This window comes from Panicum hallii, chromosome 4, assembly GCF_002211085.1.
Source record: "Panicum hallii strain FIL2 chromosome 4, PHallii_v3.1, whole genome shotgun sequence".
NCBI lineage: Eukaryota > Viridiplantae > Streptophyta > Magnoliopsida > Poales > Poaceae > Panicum > Panicum hallii.
In genome coordinates, this window is record NC_038045.1 from 7,574,631 (window position 1) to 7,591,564 (window position 16,934).

The window sequence follows — 16,934 nt, forward strand, 5'->3', positions numbered from 1 at the left end:
TCCGGGACGCCCGCAACATCATCGTCTCCAGGCAGCAGGAGCACGGTGAGATGGAGCCCTATAGCCCCACCAACTACCATATCCCCCTCGACTACCTGGGTACAACTCGGAAGCGCAAGCCAGAAGCAGGGGAACAACCCACCCAAAGAAAGAGAACCCTCAACTCGAAGAAGCGATTTGAGGAGGCTCGGCACAAGCGATGCCCATGGCACCCGTAGAGCAAGCATTCCACCTTTGAATGTCAAACCCTCCGAAGGGCCCTAGGAGCTCCACCACTCAACGAAGACTAAGACCCGATTTAAGGAGGTTTTTCAGAGATCTTTAGGGAACTTATTTAACCATTGTCTTGAGTTTTATCTCGAAACAAGGGTTTTTTTCTCAAAGAACCCGTTCAACCACTCGGTTAGAGAATCACTGAATTTACACAAAATAGGGCCTTTGTCCGTTCATCCACATTGCACCACCGTACGAACTGTCTTGGCCCGCCCAAGGAATTCCTTCGGTCCAACCGAGTCATCTTCGCACGACGACCACTTTCATAACAATGCATGTGAAGGATTTGGTAATCTATCCTTCGGGCCAACCGAGATATCTTCGCATGGCAACATACGACCTGTCTTGGCACGCCTAAGGAACTGATCAAAATCACGTGAAGGACCTCATCGTCACTTCCTTCGGGCCAACCGTGGCGTTTTCGCATGGCAACATGTGAATTCTCATGGCCCGCCCAAGGAATCGACTAAGCTACCAGCAAGATTTATTTCTCCTTTGCCAATTGATCTCCAGTCACCTATCTCTACTTCCAGTAACACTCAGATTACTAGTTTCCGACTAGTATTCTAGGTTACTGAACAGGCCTCGCTCCCATACTTCCAGCAATATTCTATTTACTAGTTTCCAACTAGTACTACGCATAGTTTACTGAAGGAACCTCGCTTCCATACTTCCAGTTACACTCCGTTTACTAGTTCTTGACTAGTAGTACGTGTGGTTTACTGAAGGGATCTCGCTCCCACACTTCCGGTAACACTACGTTTATTAGTTCTCGACTAGTACTATGCGTGGTTTACTGAAGGGGTCTCTCTCCCACACTTCCAGTAACACTCCATTTACTATTTCTCGACTAGTACTACGCGTGGTTTACTGAACGGGCCTCACTCCCACACTTCCAGTAATACTCCATTTATTAGTTCCCGACTAGTACTACGCGTAGTTTATTGAAGGGGTTTTGCTCCCACACTTCCAGAAACACTCCGTTTACTAGTTCTCGACTAGTACTACGCGTAGTTTACTAAAGGAGTTTCGCTCCTACACTTCCAAGGGGCCTCGCTCCTACACTTCCAATGACGCTGCGTTTACTAGTTCCCGACTAGTACTGCGCGTAGTCGACTGAAGGGGCCTCGCTCCCATAACACTACGGTTTCTAGTTCCCGACTAGTATTACGCGTAATCCTCAAAAAGGGTATTTACACCCATATTCTCAGTAACACCTTGACTTGTGCTCCGATGACTACTTCGACTTTGCGAGAACGCTCCACGACACGCCTGCGACTACTTCGACTACTTGTCTCGCCTACAAAATTAGTTGGGATCGACTACACCGTCAATAACTAGTCGGAATCGATTCCGACTAGTCGGCTTCATCAATAAACTGGCGCAGCTCCATCGACGACCGATGTGGCTTCGTCAACAATCATCCATGAAATCAAACTAAGGGCACGACAGGACACTTGGCTTTACCTTCGGTGACTCATCTAGCTCCCTTGCTTGCAGGCTGGACGCGACACGGCACTCGTTGTGCCTTTGGCGGCTCATCTGGCTCCCTGGCTCGAGGGCTAGGTGCCGAAAACACTTTGATGTACCTCGTGCAGCTCATCTGGCTGGGCATGAGAAATAGCTCGGTCATCGACACGATACTTCGGCCACCTGAGTACTAATAGTACTCAGCTACTGCTACACTTTGCAATGATAGCCAGATAAGATTTGTTTTGAACGGTAATTTCGGTTTTCTTTGGAAAAGTTATTTGCTTAACTATTTTTTTAGGATGCTATTATGAAAAAGAGACTTTCGAATTTCTGAACTAATTCACCCACTTTAATGATCAATTAAAACTCTTAATTTTTCACACAACCCATGCCACGATTCTTTGGATCCTTTTTTCCAAATCTTGGGATTTGGATTCAAGGCTCGGAGTCTGTGGGGCACGTGTCATGACAGCTTATTTTTCAAATTTTTGAAAGATAAGAACAGAAGATTTAAGAATAATTTAACCCTCAGCCTGATTCTTCGGTTCAACCTAAAGCTTAGGGGCTACTCCATATGGAGTGCGAGTTTAATCACACCTCATATAAAAGAAGAATTGATAAATACTCGGGATATGAGCACCTCACAGCCTCGATGCAACCCAGGCAGTACTCGGAAGACACCTTCAAGATGGAGTTCAGAGAACTCGAAGACGTCTTCAGAAGTACTCGGAAGCTAGTAGTACTTGGCTACGAAGAGTTCGGGGGCTTGTCAGGTCCGGAGCCACGGGACTGCATACATGTTGTATATTTTCTAGGATAAGGGATGGGACATGGCTCATGCCCTACATCAGTTGTAGCTACTCGTACTGTAATAGAACTAGTCGGGATAGAAGGAAATTACCTGAAAAGTACTCGGGTAGGGCTCCAAGGCTCGTATCTGGCTAGGATTTTCATATAACCATGTCCTCCGAGACTATATAAGGGTGAGTAGGGACCCCCTCGAGACGTATACGCACCTAAGGCAATAAAAACCACCACACAGGATGTAGGGTATTACGCTCTCGGGGGTATCCCTCGGTGGGCTTGGTGGTAAACACCGACAACGGCCGTGAACAAGGTCACCTTCCGATTCACGCGACGCACGGAGGAGGAAGATGGGGAGGAGGTGGAGAAGAAGGATCTGACAGGTGGAGGGGTATTTTGATCTTTTTGCATGCGTCCTATGTGCTGGCTAATGGCAGCTGTAGATGGAATGGATGGAAGGGCCAAAAACCCAAACACAATTCATTTTGAGGCTAGATAACCAAGTTCAAGTTAAAAGGGTCAAGAAACTAAGCTCAATATTCTTTAGGGCCAAGGAAGCAATTTACTCTTCGAGCAACGGCATGTTCTCGGCTGGTGCTACTTCTACCGGGTGACATAGAATATCCGCTTCATAGGTTCAAGCTTCATGCTTGATGCCTTTATAGATGGCCAAACGGGTCGTACCTGATGGGGGCAGCACAGGAGATGACACTAAAAACACTATACGAACACAGTCTGACATAGTGGACATAGTGCCAGTGCCAGCACGGCACGACCGTAGTATCGTGCGTGGGCAAAAACCCCAGCACGCAGTGCCGGCATGGGTACGACACGACTAATGGGCCGGCATGATTTGGCACGGAGTCGCCCCACAACCACTCATATATATACTTCCCACATCTCTCAAACCCTAATCTCTCTCCTCCCTTTCCCACTGGCTCAAGTGCTCAACCGCCACCCTTCTCCTCCCTCATGTCCCATGCGGCCTCTCCTTTCTCTCTGACTCTCTCGCTCCCGTAGTCCCGTGTGGCCTCCCCTCCCTGCTGTTCGCGCGCCGCCACCCCCTCCCCTCGCCACCGCTGCTGCCGCCGCCGCCCCTCCCCTCCCCTCGGCCCTCGCCACGTCGCACACCGCCGCCGCCGCTCTCCCCGCCTTGCGCGTCGTCACTAGCGCACCCGCTGGCTCCCCTGCTCGCTCGTCGCATGCCGTCTCCGCCATCCTCCGCGAGTATGCACTGTCGCCGCCACCCTACTCACGCACCCGCCGCCAGACGTCGGGCTCGGGCCGGCACAGAGCCGTTGTGCCAACTGTGTCTTCATGTCGGCACGGCAAGATGTCGCGCCATTCATGTCGTGCCTGGGCCGGCGAGATGGCACGCAATGCTGGCACGGCACGACTACGCCTTAGTGCCTAGTCGTGTTGTGCCGGATCATGCCGTGCTAGTGCCGCGCCGTGTCGTGTGGCCCGTTTGGCCATATACGGATGCCTTTGTTCATCAAGCCTATTTGTGCTCTCTTTCAGCTGTTTGGTTCGGCAAGTTTGGATGGATATCTAATATCAAGATGCGCGAAACTATTTTGGAAAAACACGGTTGTGAATAAGCAAATGAAAATTCGAGCAATATTCATGTGATCAAGCTTTATAGTTTTTTTCTTTTTGTGGTAGCCACGTTGTAGAATTTTGAAGTGTCTCAACTCAAAGAGGCACAGAGACGTGCCACATCCAAATCTTTTTTTCCTTACCTCGAGCTTTGGAAATACAAATCCAAGCTTGGAGGTTCAATTCTTCCTAAGATTAGTTCCCAAGTTTCTAAATCCAAGCTTGGAGGTTCAATTCTTCCTAAGATTAGTTCCCAAGTTTCTAAATTTAGCTGATACCAAGGTAAACCGTCATTCTATTTGATCTATTACCTAACCGTCACGGAATTTCATCTAAAAAGGTTAGTTAACTTTTCTTTTTTGAAACTAAAGGTTAGTTAACTTGAAAGGGTACAAATGTTTACTGTTTTGTGTTAAGGCCCCTCGTTAGCCCGCAACAAAGCGTAACAAGGACCTACTTTAGATTCCAAGATTGCACAGAGTGTAACTACAAAAGAATCCATCCGGCTCCCGCGCATCCAGCTCATCCCAAGATCAATCTCGTCCGTCCGATCCTCGCCATCCGGACGCCCGCCGCCGCAACCCTAATACTGGTTTCCTTCTCCCCTTCCCCTCCGCTGCGCCGCCATCGCATAAATCCTCCGCCCTCTCCCTACGTAAACCCCTCTCTCTCTTCCTCCGGCGGCCTGCTCCTGCGATCCGTGCTGCAGATCGGTCGACATGGCGCTCGTGAGTTCCTGCTCCTCGTTCGTCCTCCTTTCGGTTTCGTCCGTGCTGTTTCAGTAGTGGCTATGTAGTTCATCGCGCATCGGACTGGCTGCAAGGATCTATTGATTGGCGGCCGCGGCTGTTCGGCTGATGGGGTCTTGATGTTTGAGGATTCCTGCCCTTGTAGTTAGTTTGAGGATTTGTCGTCTCTGTTGGATGCGATTCGCGAGTCACATGGGTGTGGAAACGTAGAAGCGACCGGGGCGCCGTAGGCTGTTTTAGATCCTCGACTCGACTCTTTTTCGGCCAGGCGTGTCCTTAGTAAAACATCACCGAGCTCCTGGTTTGTTTCAACTTCAACAGCACCATAAACTTTTGCCTTTAGAAAGCATAGTGGAGGCAATAGATCACTTGTTGGCATCCCTTGTTTACACAGGGGAAGTCTTGGGGTCTTGTACGTAGTTTGATTTGATGGGGGTGATCCACAGTGCAGTGATGCCACTCGGAGTTACTGGCTCACTGGTAGGATGTCTGGGTGTGCATATTTGGAAGGCCTTTTGACCATTGTGATCGTGGTATTCCCTGGGAGTGAATCCTGTGTGTCTGACCATTTACGCACAACTTTGAGTAGTATTTGAGCCATCGGATTCATTTAAGAGCTATCATCCCAATCCAATTTATTTTAACCTTCTGATCCTTAGTTGTGCTTGAGTGAAAGTTACATGTACCAGTGCTATTTTGGTGACTGTAAAAGGAAAAGCAGGGTGTTTAGGTGGGGGTATCACGATGCAGCACATCTAGAAATAAATATTGAAGAGAAATTTAAGCTGGGAGGTGAAAAATGATTATGTTGTATTTTATTTTGATAAGTTAGAAGCCGTTAGAAGATTCATATCTAGTACTGTTTGCTATTGTTGTTTTCTCTCTCTGCACATGCCTTTACTTGGTTGCATTGTTAAACCATCATCTTGCTTGACTTTATCTCTATGAAAAATGCTCATGTGCCGTGTTGGAAATCTGAGATTTCGTTGGTCAGTTAAGATTACAAACACTCAATTTCATACATTGCTGCGTTATGTGGATTACGGTCTCTCACTTAGGTAATGTAGTAGATGTCATTGCTTGGCTTGCAAGCACCATTCACAAACACAAGTCCTGAGTTTCAATTTGTAATACAATGTCTAATCTATTTTTTGTTGCATAGGTATTGCATTCTGGAACTGGAAACAAGAATGCCTTCAAGGCACTTATTGCTGCAGAGTACAGTGGGGTTAAGGTTGAGTTGACCAAGAATTTTGAGATGGGTGTCACCAACAAGACCCCTGAGTTTCTTAAGATGAACCCCCTTGGGAAGGTACACCATACACCAACTATATCTTAAAAATCCTTTCACAAAAACTAAATCTTAAAAATGGTTTTGTAGATTGTTTCAGGAACTAACAATTTCTTTCAGGTGCCTGTTCTGGAGACTCCTGAAGGTGCTGTTTTTGAGAGCAATGCTATTGCGCGCTATGGTATATCTATAGATCCCAAACATTTTCATTCTAATTCTTTCTTCGACTTTCTGCTGATGATAACCATTCCTCTGTTTTTCTTTAAGTTGCACGCTTGAATGATAACAACCCTCTCTTTGGGTCTTCTCGTATTGAACAAGTGAGTCATTTATCATGTTAACATTAGCTCAAGAGAGTTTTACTGCGTATAACCTCTGAATTCATCAATGGCTCTTCCAGGCCCATGTTGAGCAGTGGATGGACTTTGCTGCAACAGAAGTTGATCCTGGTGTTGCATTGTACTTGTACCCCAGGCTTGGTTACATTCCTTATTCTCAGACGGTAAGCTGTAGAATGGTAACTTGGATCTTGTATTATTGATCATGAAATAGCTTTCAGTCTAACCTTTTGGCTTGTGCAGACAGAGGAAACAGCTATTGCCTCATTGAAGAGAGCGCTTGGTTCTCTGAACACACACCTTGCCTCAAAGACATTCCTTGTTGGGCATTCTGTCACTCTAGCTGACATTGTATTGACATGCAACCTCTACCATGGATTTGCACGGGTCTTGACCAAGAGCTTCACATCTGAGTTCCCTCATGTCGAGAGGTATTTCTGGACCATGGTTAACCAGCCTAACTTCAAGAAGGTCATGGGTGATGTCAAGCAGGCAGAGTCAGTGCCTCCTGTTCAGAAAAAGGCTGCTGCCCCTAAGGAGCCAAAGGCAAAGGATGTGAAGAAAGAAGCCCCAAAGGAGGCCCCGAAGCCAAAGGCGGTTGAGGCACCGGCAGAAGAGGAGGCACCAAAGCCGAAGCCGAAGAATCCTCTTGACTTGCTGCCACCGAGCAAGATGATCCTTGATGACTGGAAGAGGCTATACTCAAACACAAAGACCAACTTCCGGGAGGTCGCCATCAAAGGTACCTTCTCGACCTGAATATCAACAATATATTAGTTCTTGCCTTCCAACCATTAAAATCATTAAATGTGATGGCTGGTGAAGAAGTCCTGTATGCGGTCTATCAGTGTTGCATTGAGAAAAACTTGGGAGTCCCTTCTGAATTAGGTGCTTGTTCCTGTCTAAAATTTGGGTGTGGCCTTGTCTGATAACGAATGTTGTTCTAGACATTATAATGGATGGTATTATACATGTTACTACTCGGGTCAACTAATAGATAGCTGTAAAGATTTACACCAATCCAAACTAACTCACACAGTGGTAACAGTAGTTGTGTATCAGGTAAGCTTTGATAAGCACTACTTTGTTAATATTTAGGTTGCAACAGCAGTTACAGTAATCTAATTAGATGAATGTGCTAGATTCATTCTTCCATCTTTGGGGGATTTTGACCAAAACTTACATGCTGTGTTACAGGTTTCTGGGACATGTATGATCCGGAGGGCTACTCTCTCTGGTTCTGTGACTACAAGTACAATGATGAGAACACTGTCTCCTTTGTGACCATGAACAAGGTTGGTGGGTTCCTGCAGCGGATGGACCTGTGCCGCAAGTACGCCTTTGGCAAGATGCTTGTGGTTGGCTCTGAGCCCCCATTCAAGTTGAAGGGGCTATGGCTCTTCCGTGGCCAGGAGGTCCCGAAGTTTGTGATGGATGAGGTCTATGACATGGAGCTCTACGAGTGGACCAAGGTGGACATCTCCGACGAGACCCAGAGGGAGCGTGTCAGTGCCATGATCGAGGACCAAGAGCCCTTCGAGGGCGAGGCCCTGCTCGACGCGAAATGCTTCAAGTGAGGTTCCACTTACCTGAAGATTGAACTGCTTAGGCTTTGGATTGGATGTCTATGGAAGAGTTTGCTTGTACCTGTCTATGTTTACCTGATAATACACCCTCGTGAACTGGTTGAAGTTTGTGCTTAGTTGAGAATTTTGGGCTATCCTGTGTTCTGTCGCGTATTTGCATTCTTTCATATCAGTAATCTGATCCTGTTTCGGTATGGGACTGAAATATTGTATCATCTGGCGACTAGTAGTCCCTTGTTTTTTTACAGAGTTGCGAGACAGTAGGAGCAAACTTCGTTGTATTCGTTTTGCTTTGTTTTTGAGGAGCGTTTTTGCTTGTGTTTGAGCTCCTCAGATTGAAACTTTGTAGAACATCTTTAGTTGATTCATTTGCTAGTGAAAACCTCCCGGTTTAAGAGTTGTTTCATGTGAGCATTTCACATAATCATCGCTGTGAAAACTTAGGACTAGTCTCACCGATGACCTCCAGAAATTGCGGAAGAGCACTGGCCATCATAATGTATCAGTTCACCAGTAGCACTGGAACAGCACCAATTTTTACTAATAATATCCAATTGTGAAAATCACCTTTAACGGCAAGATATGGTGCACAGTGATGGTGGGGAACCATATGGTACAGGTTCTACAGAGAGGAATGCACCAAGAACAATGGGTAAAATGGTAGCTGATATAAAAGGACAACTTGATACAAAACATCTAAAAAAAATAAAATTATACTGAACGATACATTCTCATTACATTCTGAATGATACTTTTGCATCGACATGTTTGAGCCGAAAAATCTGAAGGCCATGAGGTTATGGCCCATTAGAACTGCTATAGTGTCAATACATAAAGCATAAAAAATATGATCTTATTGCTTTGAGGCTAATTGAGATTGATAAGAATCATCTTTTTATATAATATAGTGTCATGGCACACCAACAGATAATATAGTTTGAACTAAAGGAAGCAAGCTACATCATTCAAAGTTTTTCCTTGTTTTTTAGCTGCTAATAATAATTACGAATTTGTTATTACAAATTTGTCATAAGAATTATTTGTTATAATTGAGTGTCCATGTGTTGCTACGAGTGGCAAAATCTTTTCATGAGAATTCAAAGTAATTTTAGTCAACTAAAACACATAATCAATAACGTTGTTCCAAAGAATTATAATCCACTTATTATTAAATATGTTTGACACAGGAATCTCTACGTAGCTCCTAATTTCAAAAATACATAAAGAAAGACACATCTGTGGCTGAACCATTCAAGTCTTTCTCAACCTGCTGAGCTGATCATATCACTCAATTAAAGAGAGGTCCACAATATAAAACTAACATATGGATGAAGAAAATTGCTCAAATAAGGATTTGAGTCGGCCATCTAGTATGGCCTGACTTATCTACTATCTCAATCTATAGTTGCAATTAACAATGCAACTATAAAAAAATTTCATCCGTACTGCTTATTAACAGGCAAGCCTTATTCATTTATATGCATACCAACAATCATATGTCACTGGTTTCTAAATAAGCTACATCAGATTTCTAAAGCAAGCAAGTACATCAGAGGTTTCTAAAGCAAGCGACATAAGCTACATCAGATTTCTAAAGCAAGCAAGTACATCAGAGGTTTCTAAAGCAAGCAAGTACATGTCACTTGCTTGCTTTAGAAACCTGATGCAGCTCTTGGTGAACTTCTGAAAAACAAATTGAGCCCCTAATGATACCCTATTGTCCAACAGTATTGGTTTGTCAACCATGAAGGGTTGCAGTCATTCTCACACAAGAATTTCATAACCCGTAGAACTCTTGCACTACGAACAAGAAACATGGCTAGCTGGAGCTCATGCTGTCGGTTCAGTGTCAAAACCTTGTCAGGACTGTTCGCAAGCTGCTGCAGTCTGAAATCATTGAGAGTTCGGGCATGACAGAATAATGCATATGCTTCGGCCCTTTGCCAGCAGAACTATATGACTTCGCCAAAAAGAAACATCTGCACAATTATTCAAAGTGAAACTTGTAAGGATAATCCAATGGGCATTATATATAAGTTTTCTAGCATATCAACTGAAACCTTGCTAACCATCAGAACGATTTATACAAATGGGGTGATTTGGAAAAGGATAGTGTAAACTAACTATGCAAGTGATTTTCATTAAGCTCTTCGATAACCTGATTGTGTTTTGGTATATGTAGATAATTGGTGAATAGCCCGCAGCAAGGCATACAAACCAACATGTCAAAGGGTGAAAAACTCGCAACCAAAAAATAGTTCAGGAACAGATTTATCACCAAAAGAGAGACAATGGATGCGAAGAAAGCTGGTTGTTAAAGAGTTTGTTATCCTTGGGATAGAGTATTACAAACCTCGCAGCTCTGAAAGCCAAGCCTTTCAGCTCATACTCATGAATAAAAGAGTTCTTTTCTTTATTTTTATTTCTGCCAGAGCTAACAAAATCTATCAAGTCCGTTGTATTCTGCAAAAGGCAGTTTCTCACCAGCAAAAGCACACAAGTCCAGTAAAAAAACGTGAGAACATCTCAAAAGGGGCATGATAGAAAGCAAGCATACCTGAATAAGCAGATCATATAGCCGAACAGGTTCTTCTCTGGCTTTGTGATTCTCTCATTTTTCTCATCTCGATGCTCTGTAAATTTACTTTTAGCAATGCTAACAAGTAACTGGTTGCATTCTATAGTCCTCAATCCTAAAACAGCACTAACAGCCTTGTCAGGACCATTCAAGTCATCTCCTATATTCTCAGCATTGCCAGCAGAAGCCTACATTTGGAATTTATTAGTGAAAAAAACAGTAAGCATTGTATATCATATCTCTAGTATAAAATAGATTGTACAAAATATGACCAGTAAAACAAAAAAGTTTCGTACCAGGTCATTGCGGATGCAGCTCCGAGCATCATGGTATGCAGAAACTACTTTATGGCCTGACTTATCTACTATCTCAATCTATAGTTGCAATTAACAATGCAACTATAAAAAATTTTCATCCGTACTGCTTATTAACAGGCAAGCCTTATTCACTTATATGCATACCAACAATCATATGTCACTGGTTTCTAAATAAGCCACATCAGGTTTCTAAAGCAAGCAAGTACATGTCACTTGTTTCTAAAGCAAGCACGTACATGTCACTTGCTTGCTTTAGAAACCTGATGCAGCTCTTGGTGAACTTCTGAAAAACAAATTGAGCCCCTAATGATGCCCTGTTGTCCAACAGTAATCGCCTTTTTTGGTTTGTCAACCATGAAGGGTTGCAGTCATTCTCACACAAGAATTTCATAACCCGTAGAACTCTTGCACTACGAACAAGAAACATGGCTAGCTGGAGCTCATTCTTTCTCCCTCTGTAACCTTTCAGCACCACTGTCTTGAGACGATAGTTGAGGCACTCTGTCTGAATATCCATCTCATAATTCAATATTTCCATGCTCTGGGGAACAACCATGTGAGACTGCAACTCAACAATAAAATCCATCAATATAAGCTCTAACCAGAAATGAACAATCAACATTTTACCCATAGGCAGTAACTACCGTGACACAGCATCTCCAAGCAGGGGAAGCACCGGAGGAAGTGCGCCACAGGCTTCACCTGCGGCTCCGCCATTTCCAGAGCAAGCGTCCTCACGCACCCGAACTCTGCTGACAGTCTAACAGCGGCATTGAGCGAAGCAACGTGGAGCCAAGCTGCAGTTCCAGGGATCCCGACCCCCAAGTAGCTGAACATCTGCAGCCTCGGCGCATGCACTACATTTATCCATGGGCCCCAGTTGATGTCGTGCGAGAGCAGCCTCTCCAGGGCGGGCGCGTCCTCGACGAGGTGCTCCAGCTCCTCGGCATCCTGGGGCCGCGCCGCCGCGTCAGGGAGACCGACACCGTGAGGCTCCGCAGGCTCTGGGACCGCACGCGTAGCGTCCGGCAGCCGAAGACCCGGTCGAGCGCGGCGACCCCCGGGGGGGGGGGAGCGGGGCGACGGCGACAGGGAGCGGCGGGAGAGAAAGGGGCGATGGCGGCGGAGAGCGGGGAGGAGGGGAGGCGAGCGCGAGGGGGATGGATCGCTCGCCCGGGTTGGAAGACGCTGACACTACCGTTTTATTAGTAGTAGAGATAAAATGGGAACTGCTTGTTCGTTCGTTAGTTGAGGAGATGCTGCTGCCAAGCGAAAAGGGATATCCGCTTCAGTTTCCATTCCTGATGCCATTGACGGAGCCTATTTGCACTACGGTTATTCCTTTTTTTGGTGAAATTTGGGCCCTTTTTCCTTTTTTTTTCCGGAAAATGGTTATGTCCGTTCTCAACCGCTATGTTTGACTAGTTTCGATGAGTAATTTAAGACCATCATGCGCGCCACTACTCTAGGGAAGAAAAGTTTACCAGCAAACTAGCAACTGAGGGCGTGTTTAAATCCGTGGATTAATTTTTAATCTGGTTCATATCGGATATTTGGATGTCCATTAAGAAAACTAAATTTAACTGTCAAACCAATTGTATAAATAGAGACTAATTCACGAGACGAATCTATTAAATCTAATTAATCCATCTTAATGTAACACAATATTATCAAATTATAGACTAATTAGGCTTAATGGATTCGTCTAACGAATTAGCCTCTATTTATGCAATAGGTTTTGTAATTAGGTTATATTTAATATTTTTAATTGGTGTCCAAACATTCGATGTGACGAGACTAAAGTTTATTGGTGTCCAAATATTCGATGTGACGAGATTAAAGTTTATTCGTGCCTAAATATTCGATGTGATGAGATTAAAATTTAGTTTTAAGGAAGACGTAAGAAACCAAACAATACTCGTGTGATCAAGAAGCTTTCGAAAATCTTCTCTCTTCTTTTAGAGCAACTGCATCGTAGAACTTTGAAATGTTTTTTAACTACAAGATAGTAAGGCTAAATTCTTCCTCAAGTTTAGTTCCAACTTCCAAGCTTTTCTAATTTTAGCTGAAACCGAGTTAAAGCATGCTTTCTATTTTGTTGATTACTTGACTCACCCGCCACGGAGGCTGGTGAAGGGTAGAAAATTATTTGTCATTTTCCGTTAAGCCCCCTCGTTAGGCCGAAAGGAAGTGCAGCGAGGACCTTATCCAAATTTCAAGATAGCACGAGGAGTGCAACCCACCAAGTTCCCTCGCATCCAGCTCGTCCCGCGGTCAATCCCGTCCGTCCGATCCTCGCCATCCGACGCCCGCCGACGCAACCCTAGATACTGGTTTCCTCCTCCCCTTCCTCTCCGCTGCGCCGCCATCACATAAATCCACCGCCCTCTCCCCCCCGTAAACCCTCTCTCCCTCCGGCGGCCTGCTCCTGCGATCTGCGGACGTAGACCCGCGGAACTACTCGACATGGCGCTCGTGAGTTCCTGCTCTTCCTCCATCCTCCTTTTGGGTTTTGTCCGGCTGTTTCAGTAGTGGCTAGTGGTGGCTATGTAGTTAATTGCGCATCGGACTGGCTGTGAGGATCTATTGGCTGCCGCGGCTGTTCAGCTGGTGGGATCTTGATGTTTGAGGAGTCCTGCCTTGTAGTTAGTTTGATCTGATGCGCGACGGGGGGTGTCGATTTTTCGTCTCTGTTCGATGCGATTCGCGCGTCAAATGGGTGTGGAAACGTAGAAGCGACCGGGGCGCCGTAGGCTGTTTAGATCCTCAACTGGACCCTGTTTCGTCCAGGCGTGTCCTTAGTAAAACATCACCGAGCTCCTGGTTTGTTTCAACTTCAAGCAGCACCGTAAACTTTGGCCTTTAGAAAGCATAGGGGAGGCAATAGATCACTTGTTGGCATCCCCTTGTTTACACCGGGGAAGTCTTGGGGTCTTATACATAGTTTGATTTGATGGGGATGATTCACTGGGCAAGTGATGCCACTCGGAGTTGCTGGCTTACTAGTAGGATGGCTGGGTGTGCATTTATAGAAGGCCTTTTTGACCAGTGTGATCGTGGTGCTTCTGGGGAGGGAATTGCTTAGCAGACAACCATTTATGCACAACTTGAAGTATAATAATGTATTCGAGCCATTGGATTCACTTAAGAGCTGTCATCCCAACCCAATTTATTTTAAATTTCTGATCTTTAGTTGTGCTTGAGTGAAAATTACTTGTAGCAGTGCTATTTTGGTGACTGTAAAAGGAAAAGCAGGGTGTTTAGGGTGGGGGATGGGGTATTACGACGCAGCGCAGCTAGAAATAAGTATTGAAGAGGAATTTAAGTTGTGAGGTGAAACATGACTATGTTGTATTTATTTTGATAAGTTAGAATCCGTTAGAAGATTCATATCTAGTACTATTTGCTATGTTGCCTGTAGTTGGTTTCATTGTTAAAACCATCTTGCTTGGCTGTATCTGTATGAAAAATGCTCATGTGCCTTGTTGAAATCTGAGATTTCATTGGCCACTTCAGATTACAAACACTCAATCTCATGGAATGCTGTGTACCTGTGTTTGATTGTGTATTTTTACGTGCTACTGAAACACATGTGTTATGTGGATTATGTTCTCTCACTTAGGTAATGTTGTAGATGTCATTGCTTGGCTTGCAAGCACCATTCACAAACACAAGTCCTGACTTTCAATTTGTAATACAATGTCTAATCTATTTTTTGTTGCATAGGTATTGCATTCTGGACCTGGAAACAAGAATGCCTTCAAGGCACTTATTGCTGCAGAATACAGTGGGGTTAAGGTTGAGTTGACCAAGAATTTTGAGATGGGTGTCACCAACAAGACCCCTGAGTTTCTTAAGATGAACCCCCTTGGGAAGGTACACCATACACCAACTATATCTTAAAAATCCTTTCACAAAAACTAAATCTTAAACATGGTTTTGTAGATTGTTTCAGGAACTAACAATTTCTTTCAGGTGCCTGTTTTGGAGACTCCTGAAGGTGCTGTTTTTGAGAGCAATGCTATTGCGCGCTATGGTATATCTATAGATCCCAAACATTTTCATTCTAATTCTTTCTTCAACTTTCCGCAGATGATAACCATTCCTCTGTTTTTCTTTAAGTTGCTCGCTTGAATGATGGCAACCCTCTTTTTGGGACTTCTCGTATTGAACAAGTGAGTAATTTCTTGAATGTTAACATAGCTACATAAGTATTAGCACGTATAACCTCTGAACCTCATCAATGGTTCTTGCAGGCCCATGTTGAGCAGTGGATGGACTTTGCTGCAACAGAAGTCGATCCTGGTGTTGCATGGTACTTGTACCCCAGGCTTGGTTACATTCCTTATTCTCAGACGGTAAGCTGTAGAATGGGTAACTTGGATCTTGTATTATTGATCATGAAATAGCTTCAGTCTAACCTTTTGGCTTGTGCAGACAGAGGAAACAGCTATTGCCTCATTGAAGAGAGCGCTTGGTTCTCTGAACACACACCTTGCCTCAAAGACATTCCTTGTTGGGCATTCTGTCACTCTAGCTGACATTGTATTGACATGCAACCTCTACCATGGATTTGCACGGGTCTTGACCAAGAGCTTCACATCTGAGTTCCCTCATGTCGAGAGGTATTTCTGGACCATGGTTAACCAGCCTAACTTCAAGAAGGTCATGGGTGATGTCAAGCAGGCAGAGTCAGTGCCTCCTGTTCAGAAAAAGGCTGCTGCACCTAAGGAGCCAAAGGCAAAGGATGTGAAGAAAGAAGCCCCAAAGGAGGCCCCGAAGCCAAAGGCGGTTGAGGCACCGGCAGAAGAGGAGGCACCAAAGCCGAAGCCGAAGAATCCTCTTGACTTGCTGCCACCAAGCAAGATGATCCTTGATGACTGGAAGAGGCTATACTCAAACACAAAGACCAACTTCCGGGAGGTCGCCATCAAAGGTATCTTCTCCACCTTTTATCTACAATATTTTTGGCTGGTGCTGAAGTCCCATTTGTGAGTTGCTGGTGCTGAAATCTCATTTGTGGTCTACTAGTGTTACACGAATAAACAGAGGAGTTCCTTCTGTATTGGGTGCTTTATCCTGACTAAAATTTTGGGTGTGGCCTTATTTGATAAAGGATATTGTTGTTTTAGAGTAAAATGAAGATAGCTGCAAAGATTTACGCCAACCCGAACTATCACAGTGGTTGTAGTTGTGTATTCAAAGTAAGCTCTAATAAGCAGGATACTATGTTTGTACTTAGGTTGCAACAACTTTGTAATAATCCAAGTAAATTAATTAGATGAATGTGCTGGCTTCATCCACCATGTTTGCAGAATTTTGACCAAAACTTACATGCTGTCTGTATTTCAGGTTTCTGGGACATGTATGACCCAGAGGGCTACTCTCTGTGGTTCTGTGACTACAAGTACAATGATGAGAACACCGTCTCCTTTGTGACCATGAACAAGGTTGGTGGGTTCCTTCAGCGGATGGACCTGTGCCGCAAGTACGCCTTTGGCAAGATGCTTGTGGTTGGCTCTGAGCCCCCATTCAAGTTGAAGGGGCTCTGGCTCTTCCGTGGCCAGGAGGTCCCGAAGTTTGTGATGGATGAGGTCTATGACATGGAGCTCTACGAGTGGACCAAGGTGGACATCTCCGACGAGGCCCAGAGGGAGCGTGTCAGTGCAATGATCGAGGACCAGGAGCCCTTCGAGGGTGAGGCCCTGCTTGACGCGAAATGCTTCAAGTGAGGTTGCAGCTGCCTGGAGATTGAATTGTTACTTGTCTATGTTTACCTGATATACCCTGTGAACTGGTTGAAGTTTGTGCTTTGTTAAGAATTTTTGGCTATTTTGTGTTCTGTCTCACGTTTGCATCTTTTTAGTCAGTAATCACAGAACTTTCCCAGGTTAGATTTGTGTTGTGAGCATTTCACGTAATGATC

General features: G+C 44.8%; 1 protein-coding gene and 1 long non-coding RNA gene across 4 annotated transcripts; one reads left to right on the forward strand and one right to left on the reverse strand.

Moving 5' to 3' along the window:
- Positions 1-4,744: 4,744 nt before the first annotated feature.
- On the forward strand, positions 4,745-16,902 carry LOC112889873 (elongation factor 1-gamma 2-like). Of its 2 annotated transcripts, none has more exons than XM_025956656.1 (7): positions 4,745-4,877; positions 14,735-14,884; positions 14,984-15,044; positions 15,131-15,183; positions 15,265-15,366; positions 15,446-15,944; positions 16,361-16,902. In XM_025956656.1, the coding sequence occupies exons 1-7, from the start codon at positions 4,869-4,871 to the stop codon at positions 16,738-16,740; spliced, it is 1,254 nt and encodes a 417-aa protein (XP_025812441.1). In that variant the 5' UTR covers positions 4,745-4,868; the 3' UTR covers positions 16,741-16,902. The 2 variants fall into 2 exon arrangements, with proteins under 2 accessions (XP_025812441.1, XP_025812440.1); XM_025956655.1 differs by lacking the exon at positions 4,745-4,877 and adding an exon at positions 13,330-13,483.
- On the reverse strand, positions 9,551-12,249 carry LOC112889874. 2 transcript variants are annotated; one of them, XR_003228220.1, is made up of 5 exons: positions 11,653-12,248; positions 10,988-11,570; positions 10,671-10,879; positions 10,467-10,576; positions 9,551-10,092 (listed from the first exon to the last, which is right to left on the reverse strand). It is a non-coding gene; the product is annotated as an uncharacterized LOC112889874 (long non-coding RNA). The 2 variants fall into 2 exon arrangements; XR_003228219.1 differs by having other exon boundaries at positions 10,467-10,879; positions 11,653-12,249.
- Positions 16,903-16,934: the final 32 nt, after the last annotated feature.

Coding starts and splice junctions, on each gene's coding strand:
- LOC112889873 (XM_025956656.1), top strand. Junction 15,045..15,130: donor CAATGCTATTGCGCGCTATG/GTATATCTATAG, acceptor TTTTTCTTTAAG/TTGCTCGCTTGAATGATGGC. Junction 15,367..15,445: donor ACATTCCTTATTCTCAGACG/GTAAGCTGTAGA, acceptor TGGCTTGTGCAG/ACAGAGGAAACAGCTATTGC.